This window comes from Lepus europaeus, chromosome 5 (genome assembly GCF_033115175.1).
Source record: "Lepus europaeus isolate LE1 chromosome 5, mLepTim1.pri, whole genome shotgun sequence".
NCBI lineage: Eukaryota > Metazoa > Chordata > Mammalia > Lagomorpha > Leporidae > Lepus > Lepus europaeus.
In genome coordinates, this window is record NC_084831.1 from 35228240 (window position 1) to 35250309 (window position 22070).

The 22070-nt window shown below is 62.2% G+C and overlaps 1 protein-coding gene across 5 annotated transcripts in view; it reads left to right on the forward strand.

Moving 5' to 3' along the window:
* The window catches only part of PTPRF (protein tyrosine phosphatase receptor type F), an 84276-nt gene extending 63352 nt beyond the window's left edge, over window positions 1-20924 (forward strand). For 2 of the 5 annotated variants that reach the window (XM_062191115.1, XM_062191117.1), the window contains exons 12-33: window positions 3-196; window positions 2849-2875; window positions 4157-4274; window positions 4363-4941; window positions 5590-5687; window positions 5879-6132; window positions 6226-6319; window positions 6908-7123; window positions 7460-7614; window positions 9765-9880; window positions 12785-12882; window positions 15418-15541; window positions 15679-15854; window positions 16450-16569; window positions 16768-16922; window positions 17006-17291; window positions 17420-17598; window positions 17865-17991; window positions 18222-18347; window positions 18572-18726; window positions 18806-18941; window positions 19312-20924. In XM_062191115.1, the coding sequence (XP_062047099.1) occupies window positions 3-196; window positions 2849-2875; window positions 4157-4274; window positions 4363-4941; window positions 5590-5687; window positions 5879-6132; window positions 6226-6319; window positions 6908-7123; window positions 7460-7614; window positions 9765-9880; window positions 12785-12882; window positions 15418-15541; window positions 15679-15854; window positions 16450-16569; window positions 16768-16922; window positions 17006-17291; window positions 17420-17598; window positions 17865-17991; window positions 18222-18347; window positions 18572-18726; window positions 18806-18941; window positions 19312-19380 (3602 nt within the window). In that variant the 3' untranslated portion in view covers window positions 19381-20924. The remainder of the gene's footprint in view (window positions 1-2; window positions 197-2848; window positions 2876-4156; window positions 4275-4362; window positions 4942-5589; window positions 5688-5878; window positions 6133-6225; window positions 6320-6907; window positions 7124-7459; window positions 7615-9764; window positions 9881-12784; window positions 12883-15417; window positions 15542-15678; window positions 15855-16449; window positions 16570-16767; window positions 16923-17005; window positions 17292-17419; window positions 17599-17864; window positions 17992-18221; window positions 18348-18571; window positions 18727-18805; window positions 18942-19311) is intronic. The other 3 variants (XM_062191119.1, XM_062191118.1, XM_062191120.1) reach the window with 3 other exon arrangements.
* Window positions 20925-22070: the final 1146 nt, after the last annotated feature.

A 22070-nucleotide genomic window follows, 5' to 3' on the forward strand; every position in this document is an offset into this window, starting at 1 on the left:
AGTGCCCAGTGGGCCGCCGCGGAAGGTGGAGGTGGAGCCGCTGAATTCCACTGCCGTGCACGTCTCCTGGAAGCTGCCTGTCCCCAGCAAGCAGCACGGCCAGATCCGCGGCTACCAGGTCACCTACGTGCGGCTGGAGAATGGCGAGCCCCGGGGCCCGCCCGTCATCCAGGACGTCATGCTGGCTGAGGCCCAGGTGTGCCATCGGGGGTGGGGGGGGTGGAAAGCAGAGAGCAGCCTGCGTTGCTTTCTCTGTGGGGCCCAGAGTAGCTGCACGCCCACCCCGCTCTGTGTGTTCTCAGAGGTGCTGTGACCACCTTTGCTTGCTAAGGGTACAGCGATGCCTTGCTGCGTCCAGGGTGGAAGGCCCTGAGATCAGGAGGCGAGGGCCAGGTTCCAGGCCGCTCCCTCCTCTGTCTTGCATCTGTGCCAGCCCCATCTGCCCTGATATTAACAGTCCCAGCCTGGTAAAGTGTCTGTGGCTCAACCGCCGGCACTCACAGACCCCAGCCTCAGCCTTCCTGATGCGGAGACAGCACACTCACTCGGCCTTGGGGCTGTGTCCACCGTCCTCCCAGACAGCGCTGGAGCACTGGGCTCCACTGCTGTCCCCTCTGCAGCAGGAGGCAGGGAGGGGCTCCTTGGTGCTTACCCCCGCCCCGGCCCCAGGCCTTGGCCAGTGGTTGTTGCAGAGCTCGCTGGTGTTGCTCTGCTGCTGGCCCCAGGTGGTTGGCTGGGCCAATGTTTGCTTTCTGGGGCTCTGCTCCGTCTTCCTGGGGCTGGTGGTTCTGCCTGTGAGTGCAGGGTGGGTCCCTGGGGGCAGTCTGAGCTCCAGATACCCTGTTCAGATGAGGAACCTGGAGCCTTGGGAGGTTCTGTGAGTGGCAGAATTACCTAGCACGGGGGCGGCTGAGCTTAGATAGGAAGCCAAGTCTCTGGCCCTGAGAAGGGGCCACAGTTGTCATGAGAGTCCCCTCCCGAATGACGGCGGAAGACACTGCTGGTCCTCAGGACCTGGCACTGAGCGGCCCAGGGGGTGGAGCCTGGCCCTTGCCGGTGCCCTGCGTTCTCACCCACGCAGCACGAGCCTTCCTGCCTTCCCAGGCTCAGCCTTCTGAAGAGGAATTCCTTTCTGCCAGAGGATGCCCTCTTCCCCTCACAGCCTGTCCGTGCTGAGGGTCCAGGGCTGGAGGAGGTGGGTGGGTGTGTCCTGCATTCCTGGGCCAGGTCCGGGGCTCCTCTGCAGACACACCCACCCAGAAACATCCCAGGAATGGGCTCCTTCCCAGCCCTCCCATCCACAGCCCAGAGACATCACATGGGGTGCCCCTTTCTGGTCCCAGCTGGTTTGGAAGGGAGTTAGGCCAAAGGATCAGGGGCTCTGTCCCCTTAGCTGCAGATACACGATGGGGAGTAAACCCGAGCAGAGGCTCCACGGGGACAGCTGAGGATGGAGGCCCTGCTTCATGCCTCCTTGGGACCGAGTCTGTCTGCTCTCAGCCAGAGGTGGAGCAGATGGGGCCAGGTCCCGGCCTGGCCACAGGGCCCAACTGTCCCCACGCGTCCCAGTCAAGGGCACCACAGCCTGTCTCCCTTCTCCCAACAGCACCATCTGCTCAGCCGAGGGCCCCATCAGTGAGGAACCACACGGTTCATGCTCCCCCCACCCCCAGAAGCGGTCACACGGTCTCCCCCAGTCGGGCCGGCCTCTCTCCCTCCCAGGCTGGTCCAGTCTGGCCCAGCCCCTTCCTCGTTTCCTGTCCGCCTCCGTCTGCCACTCGTCTGGACCCTGTTTTCCTCGCTCTCCCTGTTTTGTTTCACCGTCTTTGTCTTTCCCTCTCCCTGGCCCTGCCTCTGATGCAAGGGAGGCTCCATGCCCAGACCTGGCTTAGACAGCACAGGTCTCCTCGAAGGCAAGAAAACTCGGACCAGGTGGGCCCAGCAGGCACACACTGTAAGAGGCCGAGGCCGTTAGGGACCTGTCCAGCCTCCTCCTCCCATATTCAGTTCCAGGACATTGCAACAGAGCTTCTTGGAACAGGAGAAACTAAGGCCACCTGGCCCTGGTACCGGTGGACAGAGGCTGGACCAGCGCTGCAAAGACCCCAAGGTCTCCCTGGCTGGCCAGCCCCTAGTCGTTCAGTGCCAGAGGGCCTCAGAATGCAGGCTTCCATCTGTCTAGTTGTATGCCTGCCTGCACCAATGGCCCAAAGGAGGGCCTACCAAGAAATAGCACTGCCAGCCCTGCAACCTGCTTCCTACCTTGAGTTGTCAGGCCCCCAAGGCAGGACCTGTGCCCATGCAGTAAGGCCCAGGTTCTCAGCTAGGCACTCAAGCCTTCATAATCTCGCTGGCCAGCCTAGCCTTGCCAACACCCACCCCAGCACAGCAGTGGAACACTCCGTGTGCCCAGGGTGACTGTGTAATGTCCCAATGGGGATATTTTTGAGAGTGGATAGGAGACACTGAGTAATTAAAGCATGACAACAGGTGTAGGCCAGGACTGGCCCAGGCAAGCCCACTCGCTCCTCCATGTCTTCCTTCCCCTCGGCCTGAGCCGGCGCGCCCACCCTCTGGGTCCAGCAGCCTCTCTGAAAGCACCTCCACTGGAGTTCCCTGATCCCAGCTGTCAGCGAGCCCTTCCCCTGCGGGCTGTCCTCCCCATCAGCTCAGCTGGCGGTCAGTGAGGCCGGCACTCAAGTCTTTGGATGGGGTGCGGCCCTGGGCTGCTACCCCCATGAGCACTTGAGAGGCCTGAGGCACCATGTGTTCTTCCTGGGCCAAGCCCCCTCCAGGCCAGAGGCCTTTATCATCCTGTCTCCCTTTCTCTCTCTCTTCCCGCGGTCAGTGGCAGCCAGAGGAGTCCGAGGACTATGTAAGTAACAGGTGTGCGAGCGCGGGCAAGACCGGGGTCAGGCTGGGCTCATGCAACACCGCCCCCTTCCTCCGTCCCTCCCAGCCTGCACTGCCAAGATCCACAGGGCACCAGCCACATCTGGAGAAAATTGGCATTTGCGCGCGAGCCCCGAGCTGAGCAGCGATTGGCATTTCTTCTAATCCTCGCTTCTCGCCTGTCGAGCAGCAATTTGAGGCCAATGTTCCTGATCGACCAGGCTCCGGCCCCTGCTCAGGCCAGACAGGGATGGAGTTAAATCCAATCCTGATCGTTTGGCCCTATTGATCCCTGGAGTGAAAAATCACCTGTTCAGGGCCCAGGCTGGGAGGGCAGTCTGGGGAGCCGGTTCCAGCATTGGTGCACTCTGGAGCCCCAGCCCTGGGTGAACCTCCAGCTGGGGCAGGAGGGGGTCTGCGAGGGGTTGGTGGTGGCTGCTGTGGCCCCGCTCCAGGCTCAGAGCTGGAGGGATGCCAGAGTTGGTGGTGACAGTTCTGTTCCACTGCACGGTGACCCTCCCTCCTTCCCCTTCTTCCCTCTGTGTGGCGTGGCTTGGCCCCCGTGGTGTTCTCCGCATGTCCGGAAGTGATGTCTCTGCTGGAGATGGGTGAGGAGCAGGGTCGCCCTGACTGACTGCTGGGGCTGCTTTGTTCGGCTCCCTGTCTTGCTCTTCTCCTGGCTCGGGAGCTTTTGCAGTTCATAGGTGTTCAGATGCAGCCCACAGCCCAAGTGTGGTCAGCTGGGGTCCTGACCTGATCCTACGGGGTAGCGCCTGGCCCTGTGTGTGCACATGTGTGTGTGCATGCGTGCATATGAGTACGTGCCTTTACTAGCATGCACAGGTGACCTTGCACCTGCTTACACAGGGGCTACAGGCCAGGTGCATGTGCAAGCCAAGAACCCTGCAAAGTGCTGGGGGCGTGTGAGGCCTGTGCCCTGTGTGTATTGATTGTGTGAAGGCCTCATGGAGCATCACTGGCAGCACAATGGAGCAGAGGGAGCTGTGTGGCCTTTGTTCTTGTCTGAAAGGAAGAACGAGCTGTCTGCTCCAGACAGCTGCTCCCAGGAAGGATGTTGCCCTCCAAGCCCACATCCCACCTGCCTGCCCTGCCTCCAGCAGAGTCCAGCCTTGCACAGCCCACTTCCTGTGCCCTCTGGCCCTGTGTACCCCGGGGTCCCGCTCAGGCTAGGGCTCTGTTGTGGCTGACACAGTCTGGCTGCTCCTTGCACTCTGATGGGAATGGGCCCCGCCTCCTCCCCCAGGAAACCACCATCAGCAGCCTCACCCCGGAGACCACCTACTCCATTACTGTTGCGGCCTACACCACCAAAGGGGACGGTGCCCGAAGCAAGCCCAAGATAGTTACGACCACAGGGGCCGGTGCGTGAGGGGCTGGGGATAGAGCTGGGGGTGGGGGTGGAGGGGTGGCAGGGAGGGCAGTGCCAGAGGCCAGTGCGTGGTTGTTCAGTCCCAGGCCGGCCCACCATGATGGTCAGCACCACGGCCATGAACACCGCGCTGCTCCAGTGGCACCCACCCAAGGAGCTGCCCGGCGAGCTGCTGGGCTACCGGCTGCAGTACCGCCGGGCCGACGAGGTGCGGCCCAACACCATAGATTTTGGCAAGGATGACCAGCACTTTACAGTCACCGGCCTGCACAAGGGAGCCACCTATATCTTCCGGCTTGCTGCCAAGAACCGGGCTGGCCCAGGTGAGGAGTTTGAGAAGGAGATCACAACCCCCGAGGACGTGCCCAGCGGCTTCCCGCAGAATCTGCGCGTGATAGGACTGACCACGTCTACCACGGAACTGGCCTGGGACCCGCCAGTGCTAGCGGAGAGGAACGGGCGCATCACCAACTACACCGTGGTGTACCGCGACATCAACAGCCAGCAAGAGCTGCAGAACGTCACCGCCGACACACGCCTCACCCTCTCCGGCCTCATGCCCGACACCACTTACGACGTCAAGGTTCGCGCACGCACCAGCAAAGGCGCCGGCCCACTCAGCCCCAGCATCCAGTCCCGGACCATGCCCATGGAGCAAGGTGTGTGCTGTGAGCACAGCGGCGCCTGCCCACGCATGGCTGCGCCTGGGGACCTCTGCTGTGTGACCCTCCAGTCTCTCCCGACACTGACCACTAACCTCTAGTGATGAACGGGCGCCACGTTCTTGAGTGTGTGACCCCTGACCTCTGCTGTTCTTGACCTACTGACTGCTGTGTGACCTTCTAATCTCGTGACCTTGACCCACTGATCTCTTTCAACTGCATCACCGATCTCAGGTGTGCAACCCACCGATCTGTGGTGTGTGTGACACTAATCTCTGGGGGCTGTGACCTGCTGACCTCTAGTGGATGTGCCGCACCGCGCTCTGGTGTGTGGCCGCATGAGTCTCACGACTGCAGCCCACTCATCGCTGGCCGCCCTGGCCTGGTGTCTGTGAGTTCAAGCCTTTACCCACGTGCCTTGGAAACTCCAGCCGTGGGCGCTGCAGCCTCCCCTGCCCGGTGCAGTGCTCGCTGTGCGCCTGGGAATTGAACTGTACCATGTGGAGCCGGCTAGGAGTGGGGGCCCAGTGCTCTGCAGCCATTCTTACCCCCCAAGCGCCTCCACCCGTGGCGTCCTGGTGGACAGCCCTCCCGGCCCATTCCCGCCCAGGCCCAGGCTGACTGTCCCTCCTTATGCCTCTGCAGTGTTCGCCAAGAACTTCCGGGTGGCGGCTGCGATGAAGACGTCTGTGCTGCTCAGCTGGGAGGTCCCTGACTCCTACAAGTCAGCCGTGCCCTTCAGGGTGGGTAAGGGCCGCAGCCGGCCGAGCCCAGCCCACCCAGGCCCGCTGTGCGCTGTCACCCAGTCCTGACCCACGTGTGCACGTATCTGGGAGGCAGGCTCGTCGGGCTTGGGCGCGTGATGCTGCGCTCTTGCGGGCCCGTGGTGGGGAACCTCACCCCAGAGGCTCTGCCACACTCCGCTCCCTTGCAGATTCTGTACAACGGGCAGAGCGTGGAGGTGGACGGGCACTCGATGCGGAAGCTGATTGCAGACCTGCAGCCCAACACGGAGTACTCGTTTGTGCTGATGAACCGGGGCAGCAGCGCGGGCGGCCTGCAGCACCTCGTGTCCATTCGCACAGCCCCCGACCTCCTGCCCCACAAGCCACTGCCCGCATCCGCCTACGTAGAGGACGGCCGCTTCTCCCTGTCCATGCCACGTGTGCAGGACCCCTCAGTGGTCAGGTGTGGGGACGAGGCCTCTAGGGAGGAGGGAGGGGCTGCAGGCTGCCGCCGCCGCCGCCGCCAACAGCCCTAATTCCCGCTCTGCCCACTCAGGTGGTTCTACATCGTGGTGGTGCCCATTGACCGTGTGGGCGGGAGCATGCTGGCCCCAAGATGGAGCACACCCGATGAGCTGGAGCTGGACGAGGTGCCTGTGCGGGGGACGGGGCACTAGTGACGGCCCCGGGTACAGTTGACCAGGGCCTCCCTGCCCTGAGTGTTGCCCCCATAAACTCTCCACCTGACTCACTCCCCAAACTAAAATCATTCTCCTGCCCACCCTGGCTGGCCACCTGCCCCCTTCCTAGAGAGAGGGACGTGGCGGGGACAGACCCTGGGAGTGTTTTGTGAGCTGCCTGTGGGCTAGGCGGCAGTAGAGCCATCTCCATGGGCTAGAGAATCCTAAGCTCTGTAGATTTGGAGAATCTCAGGAATTCACAGAATGTACAGACCATGGGCAGGCAGGAGTGAGCCTGACAACCTATAGTCCCCAGAACGCTGGAAATCTGTGCTGTCCTCACGGCCCACATGGAGACAGCCCTCCCTGGTCCCAGCAGCCAGAGGGAGGCGTGGCACCACAGCGCTGGTGCTGTCCTGGGAGGGCCTCGGGTGAGTCGCGCTTAGGGTCTTACATAGAAGGTGAGCCTTAGTCTCAGCCCAGGAGGCTGGCGTCTAGGCTTTGGTCCCACAGTGGCTCCGAGGCCCTGCCTGACCACTCCCCACTCTGCTCCCCCAGCTCCTGGAGGCCATCGAGCAGGCTGGCGTGGAGCGGCGGCGGCGGAGGCAGGCGGAGCGGCTGAAGCCGTATGTGGCTGCTCAAGTGGATGTGCTCCCCGAGACCTTTACTCTGGGGGACAAGAAGAACTATGGGGGCTTCTACAACCGGCCCCTGTCTCCAGACCTGAGCTACCAGTGCTTCGTGCTCGCCTCTCTGAAGGAGCCCGTGGACCAGGTCTGCCTGAACTGGTTTGGCCCTCAGCACCCCAGACCCCAAGAGTGGCTAAGCCAGTCTCAAGCCACCATGAGAGCCGAGGTCTGCAGCAGCCTGGGGCTGCCCCCAGAGACCCGGGACCTGCACTTGGGAGCCCAAGACATTAGGCCCCAGGCTCCAGAAGGCCAGACCTAATCTGGCTCCGGGGACCCAGCCTTGTTGACAAGGCTCAGGCCAGCTTCGTAGAGCCCGGGAGGGGAGTCCCAGCCCCAGAATCCCTTCCTCCGGGTTTGATGGGCAGGCTGGGGGCTCCCACACGGGGCTCACAGCCCCCACTGTCCCTCCACCCGGCCACAGAAGCGCTTCGCCTCCAGCCCCTACTCGGATGAGATTGTGATCCAGGTGACGCCAGCCCAGCAGCAGGAGGAGCCCGAGATGCTGTGGGTGACAGGCCCCGTGCTGGCGGTGATCCTCATCATCCTCATCGTCATCGCCATCCTGCTGTTCAAGAGGTGGGTGCTGTGCCGAGGGCGCCGGGGACCCCGCCGACCCCTCACCTCTGAGCGCAGTGCCAGGAAGGGCAGAAATGGCGTGTACGCGTTGTGCGTCTGTCCAGGGGCCTCTATGGGCATCAGCCTGGGTGTGGAGAGGAACCAGAGCTTCATGGAGTGGTGTTCCTTGTGCATCCCGGGGCACGTCTGTCCGTCCGTCTGTCTTTCCGTGGCGTGAGCATGTCTGTCTCCTCTTCAGCTCGGGACGCCACCCTCTCCTGTCTCCCACCTTAAGCACCTTCCTTCCTGCTCCGTTCCTAGAAGACTAGGTCCCAGGAGACCCAGAGCCAGCCGCAGCCCCCGTGCCCACACATCCTCACTTAGCAGACACTCTTTGACATTCCCGGGCTGTCTCTGCCTCACACTCAGTGCCCTCGCTCCAGTAGCTGCCGCCACCTGCCCCTCCTGTCCATTCGCCTCCCAGACCCCAAGAGAACTTCCCAAGACTCAGTTTGCCATTCTGTGTCTAAAACCTTTCCGCGACTCCCAAGATAAAACCCAGCTTGGTCCTCCTGATGCCCCAACCCCTGCAGCTCCAGCTGTTGCCCGTTGCCCATTCCTAGGCCGGCTCAGGCCAGCCCCACCTACACACCTGCCTCTCCCTCTCCCCATGCAGCTGCTACCTGCCTCATCCTTGAAGACTCACAGGCTCCTGTGTCCCGTGAGGGCTTCCCCGGCCCCAACCCTTCCTCGTGCAGCCCCACCTCTGGCCCTCGTGGTGCCTCCTTGGGAAGGCACTGGGCCTGTGGCTGGCCACGCGGAGCACACAAGTCCACGGCAAGCAGCTGGTGGACAGATGTGTGCCAGAGTGTGTCTGAGCACAGCTGTGCATGGTGCCTGGCTCCTGTGCCCTCACCTCTGCCCTGTCTCCCCCCCTCCACCCCTGCTGCTTCCTCCCAGAGTAGATACTGCTGATGAGTGTTTCCCACCCCCACCCACCCCTCCAACTCCCACCAAGATCCTGGCGTCCACCGCCTCCCTGTGAATGCTGTGCGGGTGCTGTGTGCGGGTCCTACCGTGCCCCCACTTGACACGGGGCAGAGTGTGTGGTGCAAACTTTGACCGTTCCGTTCCTTTCTTCTGTCCTTGCCTGTCTTTCGGGACCTAGCAAACAAGAAAGGTAGGAGCCGCGCCTTCTCTTCCCACGCCCCGCCTACTTATCCCTGCTCATGCCTTGGGCCTGCAGGGAGGGATGGTGCTTTGAGCCAAAGCCCCACCTCGCACCCACCCACCCCAGCCTTTGAGTTAAGCAGGCTCCCCGGCTCAGGGCTGAGTCCTCCCTGGCTCCAGGGGCAGGCGCCCGACGTCGCTCTCTAACAAGTTCAGCCCTGTACCTCCGCACAGAGCAAGCCCCTTCCTGGGGCTCGTGAGTTGTGCCTGAGTGCACAGAACTCACCAGAACCTTCCCCCGGCGCCCGGTCCCCTGAGAAGTCCCCCGGTGCTGCAGGAGACTGACTTGGCCCACCACGCAGAGCACGGGCTGGCGTGTCCTGCCTTGCGCGCACGCACACTCAAGCCCGGTCACATGGCGCTGCCTTCCTGACATACACACGTTCGCGGCCCGCCGGTGACCCTTGAGTGTGTATCAGCAGCTGGCCCCTGCAGTCTGTCTCTGACCCTGTCCTTGCAGCTGGGGAAGTTGAGGCCAGCGAGAAAGGACTCTGCCCGGAGAGGGTGCCACTGTCCCTGCCCCTCCCCCACTGCCGCGGGCCTTTACCCTGGCAGCCTGAGAGCCAGACAGCTGGGGCCCGGTCCCCCCATGACGTTTGCCTATTTTATGTGTCATTTGCATGTTTATTCCTGGTGGCTCCCACTGCCTCAGCTCTGGTGGCCTTGGGGATAGCAGCCGCTGCCCAGCAGTGACCTATTTCCATCCAAAGGAGCCACCAGCCTCCGCGACCCCTTCCTCCCTCGCTGCTCTGCCCCCTCCACCTACCCCATCCCTGCCCTGTGTCCTCTCATGTTGAAGCTGCTCTGCCCCTGGCTCCTCCACGCTCAGAGACCCCAGGTGAGGTGGGGCGGTGGGGGCTGCGAAGCTGCTGGCCGGGACCTGCGTCGCTGTCCTCAGCCTGGGCCTTGGCTTCTCACCGACCCCTCTTCTGCCCCTTTAGGAAGAGGACCCACTCCCCGTCGTCAAAGGATGAGCAGTCAGTTGGGCTGAAGGACTCTTTGCTGGCGCATTCCTCTGACCCCGTGGAGATGCGGAGGCTCAACTACCAGACCCCAGGTAGGGCAGCTCCCTCACCTGCCTGCCCCCAGCCCAGTCCAAGCTGGCGGCTCCACGGGCCCTGGGGTCTCCCCCAAAAGACCTGGGCTGCAGGCCCCTGTTCTCTGTACCTTTCTCTGCCCTGCTCCCGTGCCCATCCACTTGGGCACATACCCAGCAGCTGGACCAGTGCCCAGGGCACAGAAGCCTTTGGGGGTGTTCAAGCTGCTTATCCCCTCGCCCTGGCTGTGGTGAGGCTTCTCGAGTATGGGCTAAGGAGCCTCCCCAGTACCCACAACCACATCATGGGGTGGCCACTGTCAGCTTCTGCACGCTGACCCCAGGTCTGGCCTTCAGGAACGAGGACTACAGCTCAAGAGTGTGGTGCCCTGCTTCCTCCCTGGTCACATGTGAGCTGTCCACTGTCCGCTCGCCACGTGACGTCCCTCCTCCCCCGTGCCCAGCAGACTTAGCTCAGGCCAGCCTCCCGGGAGGGCCCCCCCCAGTGCTGAGTGTGTCCTGGACCCCAGAGCCTCCGCTCCCATCACAGCGCCGCCTCTGACCCATCTGAGCCCTGCGGCCTGCCCTTCCCTCATCCCTTGCACTGTGCACGTGGTGGCTTCTTGTGAGTCAGGGCTATACCCAGGGGCTGTATGGCAACGACTGTCCAGAGTGAGAGTCCTTTAAAGCAAGGGTGGGCCCAGTACAGCCCCGCCTGTTTGTGGGGGTGCAGTTTTCCTGGACACAGCCCCAGCACTCGTCTCTGTGCATCCTTTCTGTGGCTCCTTTCTGACTGCAGAGGTGGAGTTGGGTGGATGCCTGGGTACTGGGTGCCCCCAAAGCCTAGGCCTCAGAGGGAAGAAGTTGCTGTAGGCGTCGGCTGGCTGAGTCAGCCTGGGCCCCGCGGGGCTGTCTGCTGCGCTAGCCACACGGGGCCTCAACTTCCTCACAGCGCAGAGACTGACTGCCCAGGGCAGGTGTGCCTGGCGGGCTGCGGCAGCCCAGCATGATGCGATCCGGGAGGCATCCAGGCGCTGGGGCGGAGGTCCGTCCTGGGCCAGGAAAGGGAGTGGGAGGTCATTCCCTTCTGTGACGCGCATGCCCCACTCCGAAGCCTCATGTGTGTTAGGTATTGCCGTGGCCGGGAGCCAAGTGCATGGACCGAGGGGTGGCTGCAGGGTTGGGCAGAGGTCAGTCTCAGCGGAACGCAGACACTGAGCTGAGGCCGTTTGGGTATCGGAGAGACAGTAAGGGCTTTCAGCAGGGAATGCTGTGTGGACGGTGGAGCAAGGGGAAAGGCCTGGGGCAGGGGCAGTATTTAGAAGGCCGCTGTGTGAAAGGGGACAGTGGGGACAAAGGGACCAAGTCGGGAACAGCAGGCAGGAGGCAGAACAGCAGGGCTGGAGCTTACATCTGTGCATCGCAGCTGGAGGCAAGGATGGCTCCGGCGCTGCTGGCGGAGCAGTGGGGAGTGCTGTCCAGGCGGCTTCGGGCCTGCAGGCCTGACCCACTGTGCTGGCATGGGAGCTGCCAAGCGGCACATGGCCGTCATGGAGGAGCAAGCCCAGGCTCTCCCAGGGGGAAGGCATGAAGGAGGAAGGACCCCTGAAAGGGAAGGTGGGGCGGGGGAGGGGGAGCCAGGCAGACCAAGGGGCAGGGAGCAAGTCCACTGCGGGAAGACCAGTAGGCAGGTGCATCGGCTGTGGCAGCTGGGATCGCAGAGGGAGTGTAGTGGCTGAGCTGAGGAGTGGTGAGAAGGGGACAGGCACGTGCAGAGACTTCCACAGCCAGCTGGGAAGGAGCACAGCCTGAAGCAGAGGGTGTGGGTGCAAATAGGATTTCCCCCCTCATCCTACGTGGCAGTCCTCTGCAGATAGCCCAGGCCAGGCCGGTTTGAAGTTGGTACAGTCATTTGTGCTGTGCCTGGCGGAGCCACAGGCTGCACACCCAGCTGTGGTCCCACAAGACCACGGCCCCTGGTGGTGGCGTGGCTGGCGGAGCCTGTCCTCCCACGTTGAGCACACACCTGCCGTGGCACTTGTCAGACTGTGTCCCTCGATGTAGCAGCCGTATGTGTAACTGGCGGACAGGGCCAGGGCTCGTCCCACAGCCCCCAGCCACTCACAGCCCCTGCCTGCTCTCGGCCCCTCCCCAGGTCCCCAGCCACTCCAAGGGACCAGGAAAGGTTAACAGGCCCTCTCCTCTCGCCTCCTTGTTGTTTTGTTTTCTGTTTTTTCTCCGCAGGTTCCAGTGCCCCCAGTTGCCCGAATATCTCAAGTTAGTTTTCAAAGTTCCCTAGTCGGGGATACTTTGGCTTCCATGTCTGTTTCCACGCCTCTGCGGCTCCTGCCCCTCCCCTCCCCCATCCCTCCAGCCCACCTCTCCCCTTTCCTCCCCTTTCTCAACTCTGTCCACTGTCCCCTCACCTCTGTCCTCTCTGCCCTCCTCTGCCTCCAGTTCTGTTTCTTCTCCCACCCCCTCCTCTCCAGTCTCCTGTCTCAGTTGGACACCTTTCCAGGTGCCCTATCTCCAGGCCCCCCTACTCTGCCATTGTCTCTGTACTTCGTGCCCACTCCATCCACAGCGTCAACAAGTCTGCCGTGGCGAACGGCGCCAGTGAGGGGCAGGAGGGCTGTCTGAGGCAGCTGTCGGCCCGAGAGGGAGGAAGCCGCTCGCCCCTCTCGCGCAGACCCGCCAGGCAGGGCCCTGGTGCCCCCACTCCGCGTGCTCATGGCGCACATACACCCCACCCCCACCCCCAGCCACCATCCCCGTCGCCGCATGTGCTGCCGTTTCCATGCCACCAGTGCCGAGTGCTCCATGGTCACACGTGTTCACATGTGCACATACACGCATCGGGGCTGTCTCCGCCACCCCGCTCAGGCCTCAGCTCACTCTGCCTGTGTGTTCCTGCCCCCCCCCCAGGTATGCGAGACCACCCACCCATTCCCATCACTGACCTGGCCGACAACATTGAACGCCTCAAAGCCAACGACGGCCTCAAGTTCTCCCAAGAGTATGAGGTGAGCCGTCCCCACGTCCCACTGTGTGCCTGGCTCAAGCCTAGCTCCAGAACGACTCTCTTCTTGTCTGGGGCTCCAGGCTTTCCCGCAGCAGAGAGGAGGCTCAGCCCATCCAGGAAGTGGACTCCTAGGGGCCGGGCCTGGCCGGGGTCTTGTCCACTACCCTCTGCCAGTCACCTCAGGTGTGGCTTTGGAAGGCTGAGCACCCGTTTGGTCTGGACGCTCAGACATGGGCCTAGATGCTCACAGAGGCACACAGAAGGTCACAGGCACGGAGCAGTCATAAGAGCTGCCTTCTCTGGCCTCTGCTAAGACTTGCTGCAGGCCCACCTCCGGCTGGGCACTCGGCATCCTCATTTCTCTGGGTGTCCTCCCAGTCTGAGGATACGGGTATTGTTAGATGGGGAAGTGGAGGCTCAGAGGGGAGGTGACTCGCCCAGGGTCAGCGGCAGGGGAGGGAGGAGAGCAGGATTCCTAGCCAGGCCTGCCTGACACCCTGTGCCCTGCACATGCGTGCGATGACATGTGTAGAGTGGCACAGCTCACAGATGGAGAGTCAGGAGACTCGAGGCCAGCTGCCCAGGCTGCACAAATCCTTCTGCTTGGAGCTTCCCACATGTTGACTTCACTGTGACCTTGACTCCTGCCTGCCAGGCTCCAGGGGCTTCCTTCCCAACACAGTTGGTGACCAGGGATGACTCAGTGTCCCCAGGCCACCCAGCTGGGCAGGGGCTTTGTTAGAGAAGGCAGAGAGAAGGGCGTGCTGGAGATACTTCCTGCCCTCTGCAGCCCTGTTTCCCACCACCTAGCGCAGGCCTCAGCGCTTCACTGTGGGGTGGGGAGCTGAAGAGCTGGCTGAGTGGAATGTGAGCTTGCTCCCCTTCCAGTCCCATGCCCACCTCAGCTGTACAAAGGGGCGCAAAGATAGCCCTTCCGAGGGCTATGGGCCAGGCAGATGCCAGGGCCCTGGGCCATGTTTCCCAAGGGGAAATTGAGTTTGGCCGGCAAACGAATGAGCACATCTGCTGCCGAGGGACTGTGAAGCCCCTACCTTAGAGCACCTGCTCGGGCGCTGCCTTGCAGAAGGCCGGGCTGCAGGTTGACGAAGCTCATATGCTGGGCTCCCTACCTTCAGTTCCTTCTTCGGCCAGGAAGGGCCTTCTCTGGTCTTCGGCTCATCCTGCTCCGTGCCGCGTCCCACGCCTGTCCTTCCTTCCGATGAGGCCCTGCCTCACTGTCCGGGCTCCGTGCAGCCCTCCTTCCACCTTCTGCTTGCTCCTCTCCTTGGGTCAGAGCTTTTCGTATGAAACCCTCTTCCTCCAGGGAGCCGCCTTTGCCACCTGAAGCTGCCACAGCCTCTCCCTTGTCCAAGATCCCGTGGCTGTTCCCAGCCGTTGCCCACATGCGAGCATTCACCACGTTCCAGTCCCTGCGTGGGACCTGGGGCGATGGCGACAGGGGCCCCAAGTGCCCCAGGGGCCAGTCAGTTTGCCCATGTGACTGTCACCATGCCCCACTATTAAATAGCCAATGTCCATAGAGGAGACACTGAGACAGCCTGAGGGTCGGTGCATGTGGGGGGACTCGTGGAAGCAGTGATGCTGTCCCGGGCAGAGTAGCAGGGCTGGGACGAAACGCGGAGGACCGTGTGCTGTGCAAGAACCGGATCGCAGCCATCTGTGAGATGAGGCAGCGTGAGATTCTCATGTGAGACCTGGGTGAGGGAACACATGCAGGAGGGCCTCGGCCGTATCATTATTGCCATCTGAGGCTGTGGGACACGAAGGCTATGAAGCAGGAAACTGACGCTCACGTATGCATTTTCAAAGGACTCTGCTGTAGGACAGAGGAGGTCAGAGCAGAGAGAAGAGGGGGTGGCCTGGCTGAGGGCGGTGGCAGCAGCTGGAGAGAGCCGACCCAGAGCAGGGCACAGCTGAGCGTGACCGGCAGGAGTGGGTGCTGAGGGCTTTCGAGATTGGCTCACGGGTTCTAGGCTGGGCTTCTGGGTAAATGAGCCCAAGGTGGAGGAGCAGCACAAGGCTGGAGGGGAAGACGATGAACGTGGCTTTGAAAAGACTGAGGGTGAGGGGCTGCAAGGCCTCCAGGTGGCCATGTCCAGGAGGCCGCCTGATACCTGGGGGAGAGCCTGCGGTCCAGCAGGGTCACGGGAAGCTCCAGCATGTGCATGTGAGAACCCTGGCAGCGACCCACCAGGCCCAGGGAAGGAGGAAGAGTGAGAAGAGGGCGGAGAAACAGCTAGAGAGCTGGCAGGGCCCCCTCGAGAGCTCCTGGTACTTCTGGGGTTGGGGGCCTGCCTTTCCCTTGTCTGCCCTCACCCTACTCCTCTGGTCCAGGGTGCCATGATCAGAGGCACCCCCAGCATGTCACCTTGCTGGTAGGTGGCGCGGCAGCTCCGAGGCTGGGGCGGCACTGTGAGATAGGTGTTGGCTGTGGCCTGCGGGGTGTGAGCATCCCCCATTAGACCGGGTGCCCCAGGGAAGCGGTCACTCCATCTGCTTCTTGCGTTCCCTGCAGTCCATTGACCCTGGACAGCAGTTCACATGGGAGAATTCCAACCTGGAGGTGAACAAGCCCAAGAACCGCTACGCAAACGTCATCGCCTACGACCACTCCCGAGTCATCCTCACCTCCATCGATGGTGAGCCAAAGGCGAAGCCCCGCCCCCACCCCCAGCCAGCTGGGATGATTGCTCATCCTGCAGGAAGACTCAAGGGTACCTTGAGGCATGGTGGGCCAGGCTGGGGTCGTGCCCTCCCACATGCCTCCCATCCACAGGCGTCCCGGGCAGCGACTACATCAACGCCAACTACATCGACGGCTACCGGAAGCAGAACGCCTACATCGCCACGCAGGGCCCCCTGCCCGAGACGACAGGTGACTTCTGGCGGATGGTGTGGGAGCAGCGCACGGCCACCGTGGTCATGATGACGCGGCTGGAGGAGAAGTCCCGGGTGAGGCTGAGGGGCCGTTTCTGTCCCCACAGAAAGGCATTCCCTGGGGAGGGAGGGATCTCCCCCCCGCCGCCGCCATGTGCTGCTGTTGTGTTTTCCTGGAGCATTTCCGTCCCCAGCTCCTGGACTGCAGCGTGTTGCCAGTGCTGGTGGGCTGCTGGGCTGTCAGCCTGTGTCACCGAATGCCGCTGTTTGGCAGTGTCCGTGTGTCCCAGGCAGCTGGCATGTTCCCGAGGTGTTTGCCTGCTCCCGGGACGCTGGAGTGTTCCCGGTGCGTTCATAAGCTCCTAAGTTCATCAGCGGGAAGAGCAGCGGTTAGCTGCTCGTGCGCTGCGGAGCGTTGACTGGAACGTAAAATTTACAGAGCTTGAAAACAGCACATAAACAGGATGGGTAAATTTGGCAGAAAATGCCTGGTACGATCTGGTCTTGAATAAATAATTTTCAATTACGGCCCTCGTTCCATCAGCTAAGGCAGGGGCGGCAGCTTGGGGGGATGAGGCAGGGAAGGGGGCATGAGCGGCCAGGGCTGGGGCACCCTGTGTCACCTATCTCAGCCTTTGTGCAGCCCCTCAACGTCCCTGTCACCCTGCAGGTGAAGTGTGACCAGTACTGGCCGGTGCGAGGCACCGAGACCTACGGCCTTATTCAGGTGACCCTGCTGGACACAGTGGAGCTGGCCACGTACACCGTGCGCACCTTTGCTCTCCACAAGGTAAGGCTTTGCCCCGGGCCTTGTCCCCCACCCATGGGGGGCTGGGCGGTGGGGGGGGGGGGCGTGCGGCACGATTGCCCAGCCGTGCCCTGGGGTAGTGCTGCAAGCGCCTTGGGGCCACCTGGGTGGCTTCCGAGCCCTGTGAGAGAAGCCTGCTCCACCTGGTCAGCTCGTCCGTCTCCCCACCCTTCTCCCCAGAGTGGCTCCAGTGAGAAACGGGAACTGCGTCAGTTCCAGTTCATGGCCTGGCCAGACCACGGGGTTCCCGAGTACCCAACCCCCATCCTGGCCTTCCTGCGCCGGGTCAAGGCCTGCAACCCACTCGATGCAGGGCCCATGGTGGTGCACTGCAGGTGAGAGGGGGCAGCACCCCACACACACAGGTGGTGGGTCAGGAGGGGGTGGCCTCGGCCCACACTGAGCCCATGTTCTACAGCGCGGGCGTGGGCCGCACGGGCTGCTTCATTGTCATCGATGCCATGCTGGAGCGGATGAAGCACGAAAAGACGGTCGACATCTACGGCCACGTGACGTGCATGCGCTCCCAGAGGAACTACATGGTGCAGACAGAGGACCAGTACGTGTTCATCCACGAGGCGCTGCTGGAGGCCGCCACGTGTGGACACACGGAGGTGCCTGCCCGCAACCTCTACGCCCACATCCAGAAGCTGGGCCAAGTGCCTCCCGGGGAGAGCGTGACTGCCATGGAGCTCGAGTTCAAGGTGGGGCTCGGGTGGACCTGCTTGGCTCCGGGGGGCCTGGACTGGACCATGGGGCTGACCCCCCAACATATACACACACACACACACACACATAGGAAGACAGGCCTGACCTTCCCCTCCCTCAACAGCTGCTGGCCAGCTCCAAGGCCCACACGTCTCGCTTCATCAGCGCCAACCTGCCCTGCAACAAGTTCAAGAACCGCCTGGTCAACATCATGCCCTACGAGTTGACCCGCGTGTGTCTGCAGCCCATCCGGGGCGTGGAGGGCTCGGATTACATCAACGCCAGCTTCCTGGACGGCTACAGGTCAGCCCGTTTGTCACCGCTCACACACACCCACACACGCCCATGCGCACACTCTTACATGCAGCCTCTGAGTACCTCGGCCTGCTCCCGGCTGCCTGGGGGACAACAGAGCAGAGGCAGCCCAGACTCCAGAGAGGGCCGGGTAGAGGAGCAAGGACGTCCCGGAGGAGGGGTGATCGGAGCAGGGCCCCCAGGAGCCTAGGCAGTCTCAGGAGAGACTGGGGACGGCAGCATCTCCGGCATGTTCAGTCTCATGTCTGCCCCAGGCAGCAGAAGGCCTACATAGCTACACAGGGGCCTCTGGCGGAGAGCACCGAGGACTTCTGGCGCATGCTGTGGGAGCACAATTCTACCATCATCGTCATGCTGACCAAGCTGCGGGAGATGGGCAGGGTGAGCCCACCCCTCGCCACCCCCTGGGGCCCCTCGCATCCCCGGGAGGGAACACCTGCTACCTCGGGAGAGCTGTCTCTCATGTTCCTGGCTCCCTTCGCTCCCCAGCCTCCTGTCAGCACGGCCTCAGGCCCCCCTCGTCACTGCCCGAGGCTTCTCGTCCCAGAGTCCCCCAAAGCCTGGTGCTCCCTTCCCGCCCTAACCGTGGGGGGCCTGGCCTCTGTCCACAGGAGAAATGCCACCAGTACTGGCCAGCAGAACGCTCTGCCCGCTACCAGTACTTTGTTGTCGACCCAATGGCCGAGTACAACATGCCCCAGTATATCCTGCGTGAGTTCAAGGTCACGGATGCCCGGGTGAGTGTTGCCTGCTTGTGCCTGGGTGTGTCCCTAACCCACCCCATCTGAGCAGCCCCTGGCACCGGCTGCAGGAGCCTGAGGTGGGGGTGTGGGTATTGAGGTGTGAACATGTCTGCTAGTGTGGGTTCCCATGTGACAACCTCACTGGTACACGCCCATGTCATCGCACTGCCCTGGCCTGGCCCACAGAGGCTGACCCTGTGCCTGCCCTCCCCTCCCAGGATGGGCAGTCAAGGACGATCCGGCAGTTCCAGTTCACAGACTGGCCAGAGCAGGGTGTGCCCAAGACTGGCGAGGGCTTCATTGACTTCATCGGGCAGGTGCACAAAACTAAGGAGCAGTTTGGGCAGGACGGACCCATCACGGTGCACTGCAGGTGGGCTGTCCCCCCGGGACGGCTGGGGTGGGCGAATGCCTGGGGGGATCAGGACTGTGACGCAACTGTGTCTGTGCAGTGCCGGCGTGGGCCGCACCGGGGTGTTCATCACTCTGAGCATCGTCTTGGAGCGCATGCGCTACGAGGGCGTGGTCGACATGTTCCAGACCGTGAAGACCCTACGCACACAGCGTCCTGCCATGGTGCAGACGGAGGTACGCAGACCAGCAGGTGTCCGCTGGCGCTGCCAGTATTGAGCGGGATGCTCAGGGCAGAGGCACATGGGACCCTGGTCCCCAGCTCTGTGCTGCGCTGTGCTGTGCTGGGTCCTAGCCAGGGTTGGTCTTGGCAGTCCCCATGGGGTGCACGGTCTCAGCACAGATAAACATGATTGGGATGGCAGGGAGCCTGGGAGAGGAGCATCCAGAAACCTCCTGTAGGCTCCCCTGGACACTGCCTGGGGCAGCTGGCTGCGTCCAGCAGAGCCTGACTCCCTGGCCTGCTGGCTGCGGCCTGAGTGCCCTTGGCAATGTGATGGGGGATCCCCTGGCACTGCCACACTGAGCAGCCGCCCTGTCTTGGCAGGACCAGTACCAGCTGTGCTACCGTGCTGCCCTGGAGTACCTCGGCAGCTTCGACCACTATGCAACGTAACTACTGCTCCCCTCTCCTCCGCTGCCCCCGCCTGGGGGCTCCGGAGGGGACCCAGCTCCTCTGAGCCATACCGACCATGGTCCAGCCCTCCTGCACGGATGCTGTCGCCGGCAGAGCATAGCCCACTGGGATCACAGCGTTTCAGGAACACCACCCCCCCACCGGCGAGTGGGCGGACCGGCGGGCAGGGCCCCTCTCTGTCCACCAGGCCCACCTGGAACCCGCTTCAAGCTCTCTGTTCGCTGCCGCGTTTCTCATGCTTCTTCTCATGGGGTGGGAGGGGGCAGAAGCCTCCTTTTTTATACATTAAGCGGGGTAGACTGGAGGGATGCTAGGCTCTTCCCTCTGATTTTTCTCCTTTGGCAAATTCTGAACTTACAGAATGAGCCGCCCTGGGGGTGGGGTTTCCTTTGTTTTCTTCTGAGTTCACTTTGGATCCTTCTTTCCTATGACTTTGACTGCTGAGGGGCAGGACGCGCCTTCCTAGGGTGGCACTGGGACCACCAGGCTGAGCGGCCCCTGGCGAGAGGCGGCGCCGACGCCTCTGCTCCTCAGCCCCTCGATGAGACCCCGTTTCAGCCAAATGCAGGGAAACACAGTGTCTGTTTAGTTTTCGGTTTGTTTTTTCATAAGAGCCCCGTTTTCAGGCCCCGCGGCCAGCGGTGGGTGGGGAGGAGGCAGGCAGCACAGGTCCCCGTCCTCGCTCCCGTGTGCGTTCCACATTCCCGGTGCAGAACCACGGAGGACACGGCGTCAGGGAGCCCCGCAAGGCGTTCCTCATCACCATCGTGTTTGCAAAGATCTGAAGAACCAACACCACAAACATCCAAAAAAAAAAAAAAAAAGGAAAAAAAAACAGAAATAGAGGCATCCCCTGACCTCTGCTTCAGACCCCCATGCGGGAGGCGGCTCCGAGTGCCTGGGGTCCCAGAGCGTGGCTCTGGCCCCAGCATTACAGTGCGGCGCGGTGTTTGTAGGCTGCGGGATCCAGCTGTGCGGCCAAGCGAATGGCACAGGTGGAGCTGTGGGCCAGGGCCGGCAGGGAAGTGGCTGGCCCTTCAGGTCCAGGCCAGTGGGCCTGGAAGCACAGGTCTGTGCTCCGCAGGAGTGGAGGACTCCCCTCCCTGGTTTGCAGCTGTTTTCAAAGCCCCCAAGAATCTTGCTTTGGCTGCGCCCTCGTGAACCAATGTGGCAAGGCTACTGGACGCTAGTAGCGGACTCGAGTCAGTCCCATGGTCTCGGCTTGCCAAGGGGCGGGGAGAGGGCCTCTTCCTCTGGGCAGTGCTATCTAGGTAGGTAAGTGGGGCGGGGAAGGGTGCATAGTGGTTTTAGCCAAGGGTCGCGATGCAGGCGTCCCCGGATCTAGCTAGGCTAAGTCAAGATCAACAATCAGGGTTGGTAATGTTGGATGAGACATTCATTTTTACCTTGTGGATGCTAGTGCTGTAGAGGTCACTGTTGTACACAGTCTGTTTTCTATTTGTTAAGAAAAACTACAGCATCATTGCATAATTCTTGATGATAAATAAATTTGAATAATCAGATTTCTTACAAGCAGGGCCTCCGTGTCGGCTCTTTGCAGAGGGATGGATTCTGGGGACTCCTGTCGCTGAGACCACTGTGTCCGTGGCAGGGCGGGGTCCTGGCGTGGCCACCTGTCCTGGGAAAGGAGTACTCGCATACTCTAAGGGCCAGCGCACTGAGAGTACCTGTGCTGGGGAACAGACTCTGCCACGGACGGTGCTGGACCTCCCTCCCCACTGCTGTAAGGAGCGTGGCCCTGTGGCAGTGGGTTCATGAGGACCCTTGCCATTGTAGCAGTGTGGCCATCTGGCCCCTAAGGACGCAGCCACTTCGCTCCACTGGTGGCCACGCGAGTTTGACCCAGCTGTCAAATTGTGGGACTTCTGGGGGTACAGAGGTGGAGGAGACCCAGAACAAGGTGGGAAGAGAAAGCCGTCGGGCAGCAGCCCACAGAGGAGCTGTGGCCACACTGAGGCAGCCCCTGACCCTGGCACGGGACTGAGGAAAGGCTCCTGGAGGAGGTGATGTGAGCTGGAGCCTGAGGGTAGGGTAGGGGGAGGAGAAGCATTGCCTATGAATGGAACAATCTAGGCAACAGCTTGGAAGCTTAAAAATGGATAGGAGACGTGAGGAACTCTGAAGTGCAGTGCGACTGGAGGGTGGAGCCAGGTCATGCAGCTCAGGGGACTGGCTGGATGGGCCGGGGGGACACAGGTGTCCCCGGCGGGTGAGGTGCCTCTGACTGCCTGGGTCCCCTCCACCACGGCACCACCACCCCAGTCCAGCATTGGCAGCTCGGGGGCTGAGAGTGACCAGGGCCTGGCGCCAGGTCTCTTGGTATCCGCAGCACCTGGTTAGTGCCTAGCCTGCTGTGTCTGTTCTGAGAAGGGACACCATGGCTTTAGATTGGAATCGTTTGCTAAGTAAGAGTACAAGCCCTTAGGCGTTCTCAGGAGAGGGAAGGATGCCGGATTCTCACAGAGCTGGGACCGGCACCTACTGAGGACTGCCAAGGAGCCTCCCTGTGCCTCCTGACAGCAGCCCCACCTCCAAATGCCTCCAGTGCCACCCCTCAGCCCTTGGCACTCCAGGCACCCAGTCTTCAGATGACACCTTCCTCCCTCATCCCCACATGCCACTCATCACCAGCCCTGCCTGTCTGGCCT